The sequence below is a fragment of the Trematomus bernacchii genome, unplaced genomic scaffold, assembly GCF_902827165.1.
Source record: "Trematomus bernacchii unplaced genomic scaffold, fTreBer1.1, whole genome shotgun sequence".
NCBI classification, from domain to species: Eukaryota; Metazoa; Chordata; class Actinopteri; order Perciformes; family Nototheniidae; genus Trematomus; species Trematomus bernacchii.
In genome coordinates, this window is record NW_022987828.1 from 7529852 (window position 1) to 7547330 (window position 17479).

The 17479-nt window shown below is 39.5% G+C and overlaps 2 protein-coding genes across 2 annotated transcripts; both read left to right on the top strand.

Annotated features, from left to right (window-relative positions):
- The first annotated feature begins 1186 nt into the window (after positions 1-1186).
- On the top strand, positions 1187-7990 carry pyroxd2 (pyridine nucleotide-disulphide oxidoreductase domain 2). Its single transcript, XM_034151947.1, has 16 exons — positions 1187-1407; positions 1801-1820; positions 1925-2018; positions 2385-2458; positions 2550-2705; positions 2913-3066; positions 3194-3255; positions 3339-3436; positions 3527-3668; positions 3780-3914; positions 3991-4063; positions 4744-4897; positions 5889-6040; positions 6249-6355; positions 6720-6840; positions 7112-7990. The coding sequence occupies exons 1-16, from the start codon at positions 1281-1283 to the stop codon at positions 7180-7182; spliced, it is 1740 nt and encodes a 579-aa protein (XP_034007838.1). The 5' UTR covers positions 1187-1280; the 3' UTR covers positions 7183-7990.
- Positions 7991-8661: 671 nt separating this feature from the next.
- Positions 8662-16292, top strand: zgc:123010 (uncharacterized protein LOC641500 homolog). The gene is made up of 16 exons (XM_034151948.1): positions 8662-8868; positions 11102-11184; positions 11263-11343; positions 11467-11523; positions 11612-11824; positions 11934-12047; positions 12316-12361; positions 12528-12618; positions 12703-12844; positions 12957-13061; positions 13218-13311; positions 13448-13475; positions 13571-13648; positions 13831-13933; positions 14024-14145; positions 14259-16292. The coding sequence occupies exons 1-16, from the start codon at positions 8811-8813 to the stop codon at positions 14392-14394; spliced, it is 1551 nt and encodes a 516-aa protein (XP_034007839.1). The 5' UTR covers positions 8662-8810; the 3' UTR covers positions 14395-16292.
- Positions 16293-17479: the final 1187 nt, after the last annotated feature.

Genomic DNA, 17479 nt, shown 5'->3' on the forward strand with positions numbered 1-17479 from the left:
TATAAACCTCAGGAATTATTTTACACTGTCTAAGCAAAACATAGTCAAAAATCCACATTATATGATCCGATAACTCAATTCTGTTCTGCTGTGTTTGGTTGTTTTTCTACCAATTAACACACTTCCTTCCTTAGATCTTTGGCTCTGTCTATTCCCTGCTGCTCAGGCCTGAGATGATATATGGCCTCTTATCTTATTAATGCATGGTAAGTGAACCAATAGGCCAATATGACATCTTCAACAGCAGCACTAAGAAACCCTTCTTTGTTAAGAGCTCTTCTTAAAACTCTTGAGGTGGGTCCTTACCGTGAGATGACTGGAGCCCAACCCCAAACCAGCTAAAAGAGGATGGCTTTAATTGCCCTTTTTGATTGTTGTGTATTTTCTTTCACATATGTTTGTGTATATTATGTGTAAAAACAAACACTTTAACAACAAATGTACATAATGCTCTGTGGAATTTGACATGCAAATATTTAAGTCCTGTGGTATTCTGACATGCTGTGGATTTTTATATAGCTGTATATTCCCAAGACCTTGAAAGACTGAGAAAGTCTGACAACTATATACAGTACTATTGAGGTAGGCTTTTTGTTCTTAAAGTGATTGCTCACTTGAGCCTTATTTTATACTACACAATACCAATATAATATATGTGAAATTAATCAATCGATTTTTAGTAAAATGTGTGTTTCGTAATGCTGATTTCTGGAAAAACCAACAACAACATCAAGGGGCTTTGGAGCTGGATTAAGTGAAACAACTATGCCACCAAGTGGACAACTGAATGATGACAGGCTGATGGATAAATTGGATGTATGGATGTGTATAGCCTTAATTGCTTCAGTCAACATAATCCAATTACAACATATTATTATTGGCTAAGTGTCTAGTAGTATAAATTAATTATATTTTAAAATTATCTTCACCTTCCACCTACAATATCCAATATCTAAATATGTACACTTTACTGCATCATTAATTATAATTCGATAATACATTAACCTGATAGGGCATTTGGCTTAATGAGTACTTTTTGAGTTTTTTTAATCATGACTTTTAGATAGGCTTCTTGAAAAACCTTTTAAGTACTTAAGTAAAGTTATGAATAGACTACTTCTTCCATATCTGCACATTAACCCCCTGGCCAATAACTCCCACTTCCCGCCCCTACTCCAGACCGGTTTACAGTACGAGTGCCTTGGAAACCCGGATCTACTCCCCCAGCTGCAGGGGAAAATAGGAGGGATTGATTTGGGATCTTTCCTCAAACCTTTGCTATGGCTGCAGCGGTGATGTGGACTGATCGAGGACGGAGGGCTGCGGCTGTTGTGGGGACTGTGACCAGATCCAGATCAAGTCAGGCCGCTTTAAAATCCCAGTATGACGCTCTGGTTATTGGGGGAGGTGAGATCTTTCGACTGTTGGGGGAATGTGCAGAAAACACAGGGCTTATGCTACAATAAGAACAACCCAACGACCTCTTTGTAACATTGATACATCGTGTCAGCTGAGTTTGCAAAATGTTTTATTAAGTATGTATCTCTTGCTTGTACAAACGTATTCCTGTCGGACAAAAATTCCTTATTTCAATGTTTTTTGCGTTTTGTAAGTTTTATCTCAACTATTCAACTTTGGACTCATTGTGCTTGGCTGTAAAAAGTAAAAGAGAGCAGCTTGCATACTTACATTATAAACTTGACAGACTTTAATTGTCAATGAAGCTTTTATTTAGAGTTGTTCTATGAGGAATTAGCATTTCCAGGTTAACTGTCTGATAAATATCATATTTCATTGCAGGACACAATGGACTGGTGGCAGTGAGTTACTGCATTTCTTTCATAACACCTACACTATGCTGTAATACATTATATGGCACAGCAAACTTTTACCTTCTGCTTGGTCTGTGTGTTTGTGTTTGTAGGCTGCCTATCTTCAGAAGGGAGGAGTGAAGACGGCAGTCCTGGAGCGCAGACATGTGTTGGGAGGAGCAGCTGTTTCAGAAGAACTCTTTCCTGGTAGGGTCGATGTCACATCGGGTCATTTCACTGAAGTTAAAATACAAAAACAATCAAAACCTCTTTTCTTGCATAGGCCTTTCTTTTTAAATCCTAATGCACAGATGCAATTTTTACTTCATCTGGATACTATTGACAGTGTGTTATGGATTATCCAGATTTACAGATGTGCACACACACACACACACACACACACACACACACACACACACACACACACACACACACACACACACAAAGGGCTTGAATAAACCCAGATACACACATAAGTGTATTATTTCATACACTGTTAATGTGTGTTCTATCAAGTCATTCTTCAAAGCATGAATGTTGTCCTTGTTACATTATCAATACTCTCCTGTGCAGGTTTCCACTTCTCCAGGTGTTCCTATCTGCTCAGTTTATTAAGACCTCACATAACAGCAGAATTGGAGCTTAAGGTAGACAAAGCAAAGTTGTAAAATACATTAATTCAGCTCACTTTGGACAAGGCTTAAAGGAGTTAGTCATCATGTTTGCATATATTTTCAGAAACATGGGCTGAAAGTGTATATGAGGGACCCCCATGCTTTCACTCCCATGTTGGAGGATGGGGTGAACGGGGCCCCACCGAGGTCTCTCACCCTGGGCGCAGATCTGGCCATGAATCTGAGGGAGATCGGCAAGTTCTCACAGAAGGACGCTAAGGTGATTTCACTTTTACGATAACCATTAAAGGGTAAACTGTTGTTTGCATTGAGAATCTTTCTGCATTAAACACTTTAGCGTGCATGTATTTGAGCTATTGTCACAGCAGTATGAACTGAAAAAGTTGTCTTTATTGACCTTGTCCTCACATACTTGCCCACATTGTGTTCACCCTCATCTTCACCGATTCTTTGACATGTTTCCCAGGCCTTTCCAGAATTTGTTGCATACCTTGACAAGCTAGCATCAGCGATCCACCCTCTCCTGGATGCTCCTCCCGTAGACATCCCAGGTGTTACAACTGGATCACTAAGGAAGAGGCTGGCTGCAGCTAAAACACTTAAGCCTATTGTCAAATGCGGTGCGTTGGTGGATGCATGTTTGGGAAATATTTTCAATGCCAGAAAAACAAGTTCAAATTCAGCTACTACTCATTTTGTTTTGCAGTAAATGAGTCATGTTTTTAAATTTTTTTATTTTATTTAAAGGCCTGAGACTTGGCAGAAATATTCCAGACTTGTATGAGATCATAACTGCACCAATAATGAAGGTTTGCTATGGCTTACACTAAAAGTCGCATTTATTGCTATTTTCAGTTGACTGCATTTTGGCTAACTTTGTTTTGTGTCTTAGATCCTCAATCGGTGGTTTGAGTCTGAGCCACTGAGAGCAACACTGGCTACTGATGCTGTGATAGGAGCCATGACAAGTCCTAGTAATCCTGGTAGTGGGTGAGACACATTTTAGGACATCCCATAGCACACAAACACTTTTAACTACATTTGAACTGCATTGAATGAAACACTGACCTTGTCTTGAAGGTATGTGCTCCTGCACCATGTGATGGGAGAGTTGGAGAAGGAGATGGGAGCATGGGGTTATGTGGAGGGAGGCATGGGAGGCGTGTCTAACGCTATTGCTAATTCTGCTCGATCCTATGGTGTAGACATTTTCACTGAGAAGGTAAGATGATTTTGACTATTTATGCTGGCTTTGATGCAGTTTATTTTGTGTAAACTATATTCTAGCATCTGTATTTCCATCTTTATGCATAAACATGTGTTTCGTTGGCAGGATGTAGGACAGGTCCTGGTGGGTTCAGATGGTGCTGCCAAGGGCGTGGTGCTGAAGGATGGCACAGAGATCCACAGTAAAGTTGTTTTGTCAAATGCTACACCATATGTTACCTTCAAGAACCTCACACCACAGGTAATACAGAGAGGAAACAGCACATATGAGCTCTGCACAAGACGTGATTTATTCTGACTTCCTGTTTTCAACATAGGAAGCTCTATCTCCAGAGTTCATCAAAGCCGTAGATCAGATAGACTACACTTCGCCTGTGACCAAGATCAATGGTAAATCAGTTTACATACTAAGTGAGCTTGTGCTTAAAATAATAATCTGGTAGTTGTTGTGTTCTGACTGTTGGTCTGTTTAGTGTGTGTGTGCTTAGCCACTACATACATAATTTGAAAGCCACATAGAAATGGGTACTTGTAAGGCAGACTTGGCCCTAAGTCAAACAGATGTAGTGACTTAAGAGGAATCTGCTCTAAGTCATCCATTATTATATTATAACAGTGTAAGATTATGTCACTGCCTAAGTTCTTGGGACTCTAAAGACAGGTTTCAAGTTTGAGGTATTATAAAACAGTGTACAGCACACATAACTAAGATGTTTAGAGCTCCCCAGCTTCCTGTGCGGTGCTGTTTGTAGCTCCTGCTTGTTGATTACAGTAGAGCAAGAGCTGTAGGGTTTATAACGCAGGAAGTGGTGACTCCCAGATGATTCTTTAGAGTGCATTACTTCTTAGACTTAATGATACTCTGCTTTGTTTATAGAATTTATTTTAACAGTCTTACCGTAACAGATTTTAATAGTGTAACAGGTGCGACATATTACGTGCACTGAGTTGCCCTAATTGTAAACTGAAACCTTAGCACACACTTATAAATACTGACCATTAATGACACATAATCTCTGAGCAGACTCTCACTCCTTGTCATTTTCCCTGCTGTGACCTGTGTTTTAAAGTGGCAGTGGACAAGCTGCCAAACTTCCTAGCATGTCCAACTCCAGATAATAAACCTGGACCCCATCATCAGTGCTCTATCCATCTCAACTGTGAAAGCGTGGAGCTGCTGGAGATTGCTTACAAAGAGGCCGTGAATGGACGTCCCTCAACAAGGTATACTCCAAGTAAAGTTTTCGACACATAACATTTTATCCTTATATATGATTAAACAATCACCAATTAAACCCTCCTGCTTGTTAGCTGACCATGCATGCAAGAGATAGTACTGGAAGTGAACATCACAATAGATAGATAGAATCGGAGGGATGAAATCCCTCTTTAATGGTCACACATGCAGAGCACACAGCACACACAGTGAAATTTGGCCTCTGCATTTAACCCATCTTAGTACCAGGAGTCTAGTACTAGGAGCAGTGGGCAGCTATTGTACAGCGCCCGGGGAGCAATTGGAGTGGGGGGAGGAAGGGGGTTGTCCGGTGCCTTGCTCAGGTGGGCCCAGGAGGTGAACTGGGACCTCTCCAAGTAGCAGTCCACACTCCATATTTAGGTCTGTTCGGGGACTTGAACCGACGACCCTACGGCTCACAGTCCAAGCCCCTACTGACTGAGCCACTGCCGGACAAGTGTATACTTCAGAGTTAAAGTCTGTATAATGTATATGCATTTATTATATTTTTTGCCTTGAGGTAGATAGTTCCTACACATATTGATGTAAGCATGACTCAACAACAAACTGGGTGAAGATGTTCACATATCCTTATCTTGCAGATAACACTAAGCCTTCAATAAATGTCTGTGGTCAGAGGTGGGAAGTAACTGAGCACATTTACTTAAGTACTGTCCTTAAGTACAATTTTACGATACATGTACTCTACTTCAGTATTTACATGTTATACACATACATTACAATTCAGAGGTAAATTGTGCACCTTTACTCCACTAAATATAAACAACACTTACATACATTTTGCATAATTGTTGCAATGCTGTAAACTAGAACCAACACTTCTCATACTCAAGTTATATTATATAAATGATAATCAATGAGGTATAGCTCCAACAATGTATCATTAAAAAATATCCAGAATTTTCATCATCCTTCACTCAAACCGTATTACCTCATCATGCCCCTCTGCTCCTGCAGACCCATGCTGGAGATGACCATCCCCTCAGTGTTGGATCCTACTCTGGCTCCCCCTGGCTGCCATGTGGTGTCCCTGTTCACCCAGTACACCCCCTACCACATAGAGGGCAGGGAGTGGACTGACCAGGACAGAGAGGAATACGCAGACACTGGTTCGAAACACCATTTTTTTTAGCATGCTGTGATTAAACTGATATATATATATTTGTAAATGTTATGATTGCAGAGCTAGAAAGAAAATGCTATTCCAACATTCACATATCCTGTCTCAAATATTCCGAAGGGGACAACATGTATCTAGTGAAGTCTATAATGATTCATCTGTTTCATTAACAAACCTGTGTTTGTCTATCTTTTCAGCATTTGACTGGGTGGAGAAATACGCCCCAGGGTTTAAAGCCTCAGTGGTGGGCCGGGACATCCTGGCTCCACCTGACCTGGAGAGGATCTTTGGGCTCACAGGAGGGGTACATACAAAACATACATTTAAGAGCTGAGCAGCATATTTGAATTTTGATTCACAGTTGATTTGCTTGACAGATAAACCTGTCCACTGTATGAGGAAGTCATTTGCGTCCTCTGCAGTGTTCTTTCATTCACCAACGGCTCAGGGACAGACCTGTTGCATAAGCAGTTAATGGTTACATACATTTACCACAACCAAGGAGTCAGTATCAAAGTTCACATTTGTAGTGTGGAGCGACACAAACTCTTGGATTAATGCATACAACTGTGTTGCCTTTTAACAAATGCCTTTGAACTTTTCCCTTAACAACATTACATATTTATCCAAAAAAAATGAAAATAAACATTTTGTTTTTGTCTTTACAGAATATCTTCCATGGATCAATGTCGCTGGACCAGCTCTACCTAGCACGACCTTTGCCCTGTCTCTCTGACTACCGCTCACCAATAAAAGGGCTGTATCTGTGTGGCAGTGGCTGTCATCCAGGTTTGCTTTTAACGCTTACACTGAATTTGCAAATGCAGCTGATTTTTTGTGTATAGTGTACTATAAGTACAACATTTTGTTAATGCTATTTTTTCTGGTGTTAGAAAAGCCCAGCTATGAACCTTTGGAACTTTGGATGAAATCTTATCCTTACTGCTCATGATAAAGAAATGAAGTCACTTTATGTTACGCTTAGTAAATGTTTGTGATTCCCAACACAGAACCAAGTGACTAATTATTGTCTAATTTAATTGCAATCTGTTTTTTTTAGGTGGTGGTGTGATGGGTTCTCCCGGATGGAACGCAGCGCTCACTGTCATAGCTGACCTGAAACGTCGCTAAAACACCACCGGCATCAGTGTGTGGTTATCTGATCAGTGTTATCAACCTCTCTTTTGTCTGATTTTAAGGAATTTGAAATGAATTGTAATACTCACTCCAACAGATATGCTGTCACCCCATCCTATCATGTTTGTAAGGGTATCTGAATATGAGAGAAAAGGGGCAAAATGGTTGATTTTATTATACAACTGACATGGGATGAAAGAGACAATCACTCCTGAAGACACTAGTGCAATACTGTCGCATTACATTTGTGAATTCATCTAACTGAGTCAGTAGGAAATCTGTGAAATGTTAGAACATAACTTACACTTGTCTTAATAAAATAAATGTTAATGTATTGATGGAATGAAGCAGAAGGGAACTTTTTACAACTTTAAATAACTCAAAACAAATTCAAATGTTTCACTGGGTTAAATGATGCCTTAATAATTGCTGGTATGTGTTATGTTTGATTAGTAAAAGAAAACACAGATGTTACTAATAACATTAATGATGACTCAGTTCTTATAAAGTCTCCCTAAAGAGGATCAGATGTAATCCAGCCATGATTCATTTTATTGTTTACACCTGTGCTTTCGTCAAAATGTGACTGTAATTGAATGTGGCCTAATTGGTTTTCTACAAGTTTAGTACATTACCTTTTATAGGTATTTTACTGATAGGGTTAGTTCAAAGATCGATGGGCCTATAATTGTGCATGGGTGACCTACCTGGCTTTTTCCTCTTGACTCTCTCAGGAAGACCCCAAAACAATTATGTTAAAGCTTCTTTGTTAACCTTCTTGGCAGTTAATAAATGTGGTTTTACAAAACAAGTTTTAAAAAATACTTCCGTACTCTAACTACACAGGGTTTGACTAAATATTATTATCTCATGATACACTACTCTACACAGTGTAGTAAATGTACTTGTATATTTTTCAGCAGTGGGATTTATATATTTTTGAATATGTTCGATGTGTACTAAACAGCCAGTATCACATGTACAATACAATAATATAAAAATACAGCCCTATACAGTCATTAAGTGCTGTAAATTATAAGATCAGGAACAAAAAAACTAACTATGACAAAATAGCAAACAATTACAACAATGCCAGTTAAATTAAGAATATCCAAAAGTAGGCTAATGTAAAACAAATAATAGAGAGCAATAACATTGAAGCTAATGAGAGGTATGTAGGAATTAAAACAATGTCCTTGTATAATTACATTATTTTTTTTGAAGGGATTTTAATAAAAAAAAGTAACAATAACTCATATCATACTATGACGATAAACTTTGTAACAATTGCATAACTATTATTTGTATTAATACTAATTAATAGTATAATAATTTATAATCAACGATAAGATGCATAGATACAAGTTATTGTGTAGTGTTGTTACTCACTCACTTTGATAAGATATGCACAGTTCAATAATCGATAACGGTGCTCTGTGCCTTTAAGACGTCGCTCAGGGTGGACCCAGCGTCGGCGTTTTGACGCTCAGGAAGTGGACTCAACCACCAAAGATTCCCGCAGATTCGATATCGATGATTGTCCCAATGTTACAAATGTGTCCACACTGACCTAAACATTTGTTTCAACACTTTTTGTGGGATATTTGAGACGATAATGCTGGATGGTTGCACTCATGAAATTCACCAGAGATATATGCAGGCTGTTGGGACTCGGGAGCGGTAAGAAACGTCCCACTTTTTTTAAAACTTTCTAAACTCTACCACAAGTTAAACTGACCCTGTAAGCGATTGTGAAGCGCCTGTGACAATGGAACTGTGGATATGATATAACTCGTGGTTTATTAAACCGTATATTTGCGGTAGTATTTCGCTATTGTCTTAGTCGTGAAGTTCAAACTGAGTTCTTGGTACAAACAATGAAAGTCCCCCTCTTGCCAGTTACACCCTTGCTTGCTTGCACCACTTCCAAGTTTGGGCAGTCGGTGCCATACAGTTGTTGCACTTCTAATATAAAACACACTTTTACAAGCGTTAACTTTGACGTATTCAGTAATAACATAACGTGTAAGTCTATGTATGCTTTATATAGCGGGGGATGTCTGTAAAAGGCACAGACGAACACAAATTAGAAGCACATTCCCTGTTGCATGTTGGTATGATAACAATGCCTCAAATAGGTGACAAAGCCCTGTAGCCCGGAACTTGCGCAATGATTAAAGTTGGCATAAAGTGATGTGTCTTTAAATGTCATGTGCCTACACTTTGTTCCTCTTCTGGGTTTTCCCTTTGTGTTTAGTTTCCTAGAAATGCAGGCTGTAAAGCAGGTTAGATTTTTTTAAATCTGTGTCTTCAAATGTCACTTTTTCAAAGTATCATTAGACGATAAAAAGTTAAGTTTTATCACAGAGGAGACTGCATATATTATTTTTAAGTTATGAGACAAGTTGTCAAAGTGTCATGTTAACCTTGTAAAAACGCAACTACATCCACAACAGTTTTTAGAAATACCTATGATCCACTGCATGTCACTATTTTAAGGTTGTGTCCACACAGGGGTTTAGTCAGTTAACCTGTCACGTGATTTAGTTATTTTTTTCAGGATAAGGTTAGTATTTTCTTTCTCTTCCTTTCTCTTAAAAAAGGTGTACCACTCTATAATGATAGACTGTTATTTTTACATTCCTGTGGTAGGAGCTCACCTTTCCACTCAACGCTAGTTTAAGCAGTCTCCTTGAAGGGGAGAAACAGAGACCCTTTTGTTGCTTTTGTCCACTGATCTCGGATCATTTATTTGATAGGAGAACATTCCATTAAAGCTAAGATTGAACAAAAAGCCTGATTCAGCTACTGGGATGGAGCTGCACTTAATCAGTGGTTGTGTCTTGTCATTTGAGTAGTGAGCCAGACACGGACAGCTGAGATTCCTTTCACTTTCCATGTATATTTTGAGACACTAACTCAACTATGATGGTGGAATGAGCGACTTTATTAAAGCTAATGAAACTCAGTTTGACATGCAACATTTTTTTTGTAATGTACATGGTTGGATTGTTTAGGCAGTGTTTGTCTAAAATGTGGTCCCCCGTACTTTTTAGAATTATAGTATCATGTAGTATGCTTGAAAAGCAAAACTGTATTGAGCATATGGAGAATTGCAATCACTCTCCTAAATACCCCAGATTCACAACATGAGTCACATACCAAGTATGAATGTGTCACTACTCTGGAAATCATTGCTGAACAAATGGAAACCTGACACCACGCAGAATCCTGCATGGTGCAGTGTTTTGCTTTCTTTTGTCTTTTCATTGGGCCTTAATCAGCGCCAGTGTTCTGGTTTGATCCGATCTATGCCCTCCTACACAAACACACACATTAGAGGCAGTGGTTGTTTTCTATGATTGCTTCTGAGAAAAGATACAGTGTTCTTAAACAGCATTGTCCTAAAGTTTAAGCAAACATCTCTCTCGTAAGACCACAAAGAAACCAGTTCAGTCAACAAATCTGTGTGCGTTTTTGTCTCATGTTCAGCCTTACATCATCTTTCTTCTCTTCACTCAAGTTTTGCATTTTGTTATCACATGTCATTGTGGTTAGACTCGAAAGTGAATGAGTTAGAAGCTATCCAGACCACCAATATTTATTTTGGTTGACGGGTTAGGACACAAATGGGCTTTTTGCCCATGCTGCTTTTTTTTTTATGCTGCTGCAATGCAAAAAATTCCCAAATTGCGATCAATAAAGTACTATCTTATCTTATCTTACATGTTACTATACTATAGAACACAATGTACATAAATAATAAATTGCTATGCGGACTGTACACTATACTGTGTTTTTTATTTTATAATAGCAACTATTTTCTTGATTTTGGCGTTTTCAACTGACACAAAACATTAAGACAGCTCAATTTTGTTCTGAAGAGTTGATTTCCTGTGTTTTTCTCAAACAGGCCCCCCTGTCCAGCAGCCGGAGGAGCCGATGGACTGTGGTGCCACAACCCCTGACCCGAGTGATGATACCTCGTTGTCACAGGTAAACAAATGGTGACGCATCATTGTTAGTGCTGCAAGGGTGAAGGCCCAATATTCAACTGTGTGTGTGTTTGTATAGGATGCATTAAATGGAGAGGAGGATCTGAGCGAGGAGGAGAAGGTCAGACGAAGGGCAGAGCGACGCAAAGCCAAGAGGAAGGTTAGCCCACAAATCATTACAACCCTTTTAAGGCTAATTGTTGCACTTGTAATAAGTATGTTATGCTATGAATGATAAAGTAAAGGGCATTTTCTAATGTGTCGAGTATTGCATCTATTTCAGCGCCGTCGAAAACGTAAGAAGCAGGAGCAAGTGAAGCCTAATGAGAGTACTGAACGGGTAATTATCACATTCTTCCTCGAGGGAGTGCACTCTACGTTTGTCTTTACCGTGGATGACTTGATATTTATATTACCCTACACATTAGGACGATGAAGACGAGGATGGGGGTGCAGAATCTGAACTGGATGATAGCGAGTCAGATGCAGAAGTTGGTGCTGAAGAGGAGAAACAAGGAGTGCAGAAGGAAGAGAAAAACGACGCAAAAGCAGCTGCTTCACACAAGAACGTCGGCATTTCTGTCATGGCTCCTTCGGGACTAAAAGAACAACCGAAGATCCAAGGCAGACCTGCTGAAGAGGTAGGAGAACTATACCTGAGTATAATGCCTGCATCTAGTTAAAATATGAACGTTGACATGCTTATACGCCCCCATTGAACACCAATGTGTGACTTTCTGTGTCCCACAGGAGCCAGAGTGGGATGTGAGCAGTGCCTTTGTTGCTAATGCTGCTAGCCATATCAAACCCAAAGGATCAAGTCGCAAGTCCAAAGAAAACAAGGAGAACGAGGCCAGGAGAGAGGTGAATAAATGCTAGTAGATAATGTTAGATGAGAAGTCAGTCATAAATGACCACTATTTTTCTTGTGGCAGCAGTATGTTCCTCGAGCAGGTCCAAAGTCCGATGGTGGAAAGTGTACTTTGGACACAAAAGCCTTACAACAGTTGTGTGTGTGTGTGTGGAAATCAAATCAAAGGGCTCTGTTGAAAATATTTAGAAATTGATTATTACAGTGAGTACATTTTCACAGCTGTGAATAAAACTGGCAACAATAATATTTTTCTTATAGACAAATGGAACTGACACCATGACAAAGAAAAGCGCGTCACTGACAGGTAATTCATTGTTTTTGAGTAACAGTTTACCGAACCAGCATGCCTCATTGGAAAAAGTAAAATTATTGATTACAAATCTTTTTAGCAAGTATGTCAGCATGCAGGATGCGGTAAGAGGTGCCAACTCACCAGAGAATTATTTTCAAGTATTTTTTCTTCCTTGCAGAAAAAGGCATAAAGCTGGTGCAAGAGGGGCAGTACACGCAAGCTGCCAGTATGTTTACAGAAGCCATCAAATGTGATCCAAAGGATTACAGGTACATCATCTGTGATCATGACTAGTTAATTACAAAAGGAGTATACATTTTAGGCACATGTAACATATCTCTTCTATCTTAAAGGTTCTTCGGGAATCGTTCCTACTGCTATTACTGTTTGGAGCAGTACCCTCAGGCCCTGGCAGACGCTGAACGCTCCATTCAGCTGTTCTCAGACTGGCCCAAAGGATACTTCCGTAAGGGCAGTGCTCTAATGGGCATGAAGGTGGGTTGAAGCTTGTAATTAAAATAAATATGTGCTGAATCGCTTTACACTTCTAGTGTGACAAGATTAGCCTTTACTTAGACATTTTTGTGGGTCTTTGTGTGTGTTGTAGCGGTACGGTGAGGCAGAGAAGGCCATGGAGCAGGTGCTGAAACTCGACGAAGACTGTGAGGAGGCTGTCAATGACCTCTTTAACTGCAAAGTGCTGCAGTTAATGGTAAATGAACCGCACACAAAGTGGCAAAGGTGTTTCCTGTTCCTGCTCGGTAGCTGTAGATCTGAACTTTTTAGCTTAAGGAAAAAACCTTTTTTTTTAATTAGTCGTCTTGTTCCTTTTAACTGTTACTTTTGGTCATTCTTTCTTCTCCTCTAGGAGCTTGGTTTCGAAGAAATGCAAAGTGTTTTACTGCTGGAAAGATTTTCGACTGTGCAGGCTGTTCTGGCCTCTTATTCTGACGCTGCCAGGGGTAAGATGAATTGTAAATTGGACTTTTTTATTTCCTCCATGTTACAATGGAGACCGGTATTGTAAACAGTAATTGGCTTTTGTTTAAATCCTACATCCTTTCTACTGATATTGATTAAGCTCTTTTTGTTCTGTAGCTGGTGGCCAAGAGGTTGTGCAACCAGGGTAGGTGACCATTTGTTTGTCCAATCATACATTCTCTATCTGAATTGTGATTGTATTGCTTTCAGTAACCTTTTATTTCTTTGTCTTTTCTTTAGAAGCCCTTGCCCGTCTCTGTGGGTGGGAAATGTGACCACTGAACTAACTGAGAAACACCTTTGGGACCTTTTTAAAATGTATGACACTAATCCCCAAAAATATTTTATAATAGCTCATTCTTCTCTTTAAATCTGTTAATATGAGCGCATAATCGATTTCTAATTCAATACTGGGACATTTAAACAGGCCTGTGTGTGTACTTGTTTTGGTCTCAAACATGGAATGTGGTTATTGACAATTTGTTTACTTTGCATTTTAGGTTTGGTGAGATAGAGAGTATCCGAGTTCTGCATGAGAGATTCTGTGCCTTTGTAAACTTCAAGAATGCAAACATGGCAGCTCTTGCCATGGAGAAACTAAATGTAAGGATTTATTTGGCTCCACTTTTTCAATCTTGTGTCTGTATTTAAAGAACATTATTGGGGACTTAAAGTGTATGCTTCCCCTCACAGGGTCATTGTATTGAAAACACACGGTTAGTGGTGCGCTACCCTGACCGGCGTACTCAGAAGGTCCTTCCCATCCCACTAAAGACCTGTCTGCCTGTCACTCAGCAGGCAGGCGCAGCGGCGGGGTGAGAAACTCTCCGTCACTGAAACCATAAAATAGGACTGCAGTTCTAATCGATTTCATACCTAATATGCTTTCTGTGTTTATTTTCTCTATGACATCTTCCTGTCGGCCCAGACCTCGACGACGGGGCCCAGTGAACGGAGACGAGTGTTACTTCTGGAGAACCACCGGCTGCCATTTTGGGGACAAATGTCGCTACAAACACATTCCTGATCAGAAAGGCAAGGACAGGAAGCCCTGGCAGCCTTGAACTCAGTTTACTCTCTGCCTCAGTAATGTGCAGGAAACTGGGATGCAGACTGAGCCGGTACTGACTGGACCAGGTTCTCTGGGCTCTAATATTTACTGTAGCAGAACGGACCAGAATAGTGAAATGATCAGAGCCAGCACCCAGGCTCAAAGGCAGAGATAGTCACACATGTGCCAAATGACTGCAAGTATTAAGGTTTTTATCTCATCGAAAGACTTTACTCAACAATATTTCTCGACAGTACAAAGTAAATTAGAAGGGAGCAACAAATTTACCTGGTGTAGTCTTTGTTTGGAATAAAAACCTTCGTATTAGCAGCCTTTCACAGCACATGTTGACCTATTCCAGCTTCATACGACCGAACCTCACAGGCATACAACATAAGGAGGAAGTGAAACTGCCTTGGTCGACTATGGGAAAACAAGTAATGGCTCTGTCATGTACAGCAGATAGGAAAGGACTCAGTTTGGATTTTAAGGGCCTTGGTTCCTCAGTGATGATTCTGGGATTCTTCCTTCTTTGTAATCACACCTCCCTATCAGCCCTTTTAAGTACAGTAACTCAAACAATACTTTAACTTGCAGTTTGTTTAATCAGTTTAGGTTTATCAATAGCCAACAGCGGCTTACATCAGTCTGTGGTTCAGTCTCGGGCTTCGTTTCCCACTTGGTGTTCCTCTATCAATTCAGCACATTGTCGATCAGACCAAAGAATTACCAACATATGTACTAGACATATCAGTACCTCCTCTATGCACATGCGGTTGTTTAAGCAAACCGACAGAAACCCAGAGAGAGACAGTTTATAATGTGCTATGTAGCCTTAGTTAAGAGGATCATACATGGGTGAAAAGACATACAATAACCAAAATGTATTTTAATGCAAACATAAGTGCCAACTTGAGTGTCAATGATGTGCCATAGACATACGAACACTTACTAAATGTCTATACCATGGCAATGCCATTGATAAACAACTTCATACAACAAAACAGTGCCTTACAAAAGAAATGTCTGGACATGTGTAACATGATCCATTCACAGAACTTCTGAATCCTGAGAAGCAGTGTTTTTTTACCTTAGGGACTCCATTTCAGTATTTCAGTGAACCAAAGAATGCTTCTTCTGATGGCTACGCACTGAAAACAGTCTGTTCTTTCATAGGTTTCAACACTAGGCAGTGCATTAAAACCCATTAGCATGTGTCTGCATCATCCACTATATAACAACAGCTACAGCACCTGGTTTAAGTCAACACTAAGTTCACAAGTAAATTATGCACAGCATAGTGAGAGTATTTATTTCCCTATTTATACAGACGTTTTTTTTCTTTTTTACAACATAACTTGGTAGTTGGATACACCCGTTCATTTACTGGCCTTTTAGTACTTTGAATGGTCATGTTCCTTATGGCTTTAAGAGGCAAGCATTGTTAAGGAACACTTGGTGTCACACAATCACATGCTGCACTTCTGCTTTTCTTGTTGCTAAAACTTGTGAAAAAGGAATTGGACACCAAACCTTAAGTCTGCACTTGTTGATTTAACAAACATGCTAATGTTTGTGTGACTGGTGCTATTAACTCTGGTTGTGCATTGCATTTAATTTTGCAGACTAACACAATGCATTCAATGTTACCATAGCATAATTTGATTTAATCTTGTGGACATTTCAACCTTGTGGATAAGATTTCCTTGGGTTTATTTTAGCTATTTGGTATGTTCTTTTTAGGCTTTTTACCTTTTTTTCAAACTATTTCAGGAAAAATGCAATTTTAATTTGATGTAAACATTAATAACCAGAGCACTGCAATCTTGTTAATCTTCCAAATATTTTGTATTATCATTACTGCACTGCAAAAAAAGAGTCTTTTATATTTAATAAATGTATTTGAACCACCTTTTTCTGAATCTCTTAATTTATTGCACAAACTGGGAGAGAAAGGTCTTTGGTATAGCATGGTTTATCTAATATGTCAGGAACATGAACAACTCTCTGCCAGTGGTGTGTGGTTTTCCTGCATTCCACAAGGCGGCAGTGTTGTACATGAAAGGTTTAAACTGAAATATGTCACCAACTTCACAAGCCTATACGATGCATACACATTCATCTTTTTTGATCTCTAGGAACCAAATTGTGGCTCTAACTCATTCCTGATGCAGCAACCCCTGCAGTAGTAAATCAAAGCAGTCCAGGCTGGTGTGGGGGGGAATATGGTAACCCTGTCATCACTCGGCCAGCATGAAAGTTGCATTAGAGAATCTGTAACCACTAAAACCAGTGGGAAATGGAGACATGACTGAGAATGTGTGGGAAAAGCAACCATTATCCCACAGATTATATTTTGAATAGAGAGTAACTAAAGCCTTATACCACCTGCAAATATGTATGCAAGTGTGAGAGCACCACAATGCTGCAAAATTAGAGGGGCACTCTGCAACTCTTTATAGCAAGTTTACTCAAAAACTGTAATATACAGCTTTCCAAAGTTTAAAATAACCCAATAAGAAAAGGAATGTGTTACAAAAGAGGCTGGGCTGGTGTAATGAGCAATGCAATTAAGTTGATGAGTTGATACTAGGGACTCAAATCAGGATATCTTGGCCTCTACTGCTTTAATTGTGTCCTTTTTATTGAATTCCCCTGACTAGGGAAAAGTGTATGTAAAATTGCATGCATTAAAAAAGGGAAATAATTGTTATCTGCTAAAGATTTTCAACCAATAAATATGGGTTTAAAGTGTGTGTGTTAAGTTATAATTGAACCCAATCAATAACATTTTCACCTCATAGTCAAATGTAAGTGCACCTTGGGGTTAAGACCAAAATGCCCTTTGATGCTAAAGCTAATTAGATCAACCCTCTACGTACTGCTCGCTGCATTCTCAGCCCTTAAACCGGAGTGGCGTATTCTCTACCTTATGTGCCTACATGCTAAGTAAAAGCATTATAAAAGCCCAGAGAGACGGCGGTGGGGGTGAGCATGAGGAGGTGCTGTCCTTTGAAAAGGCACTTGTTTATTGTTGGAGAGCATGTATTTATTTCATGCCTCCACAGATTGTGGGTAAGGGCAGAGCCTGCTTGGTC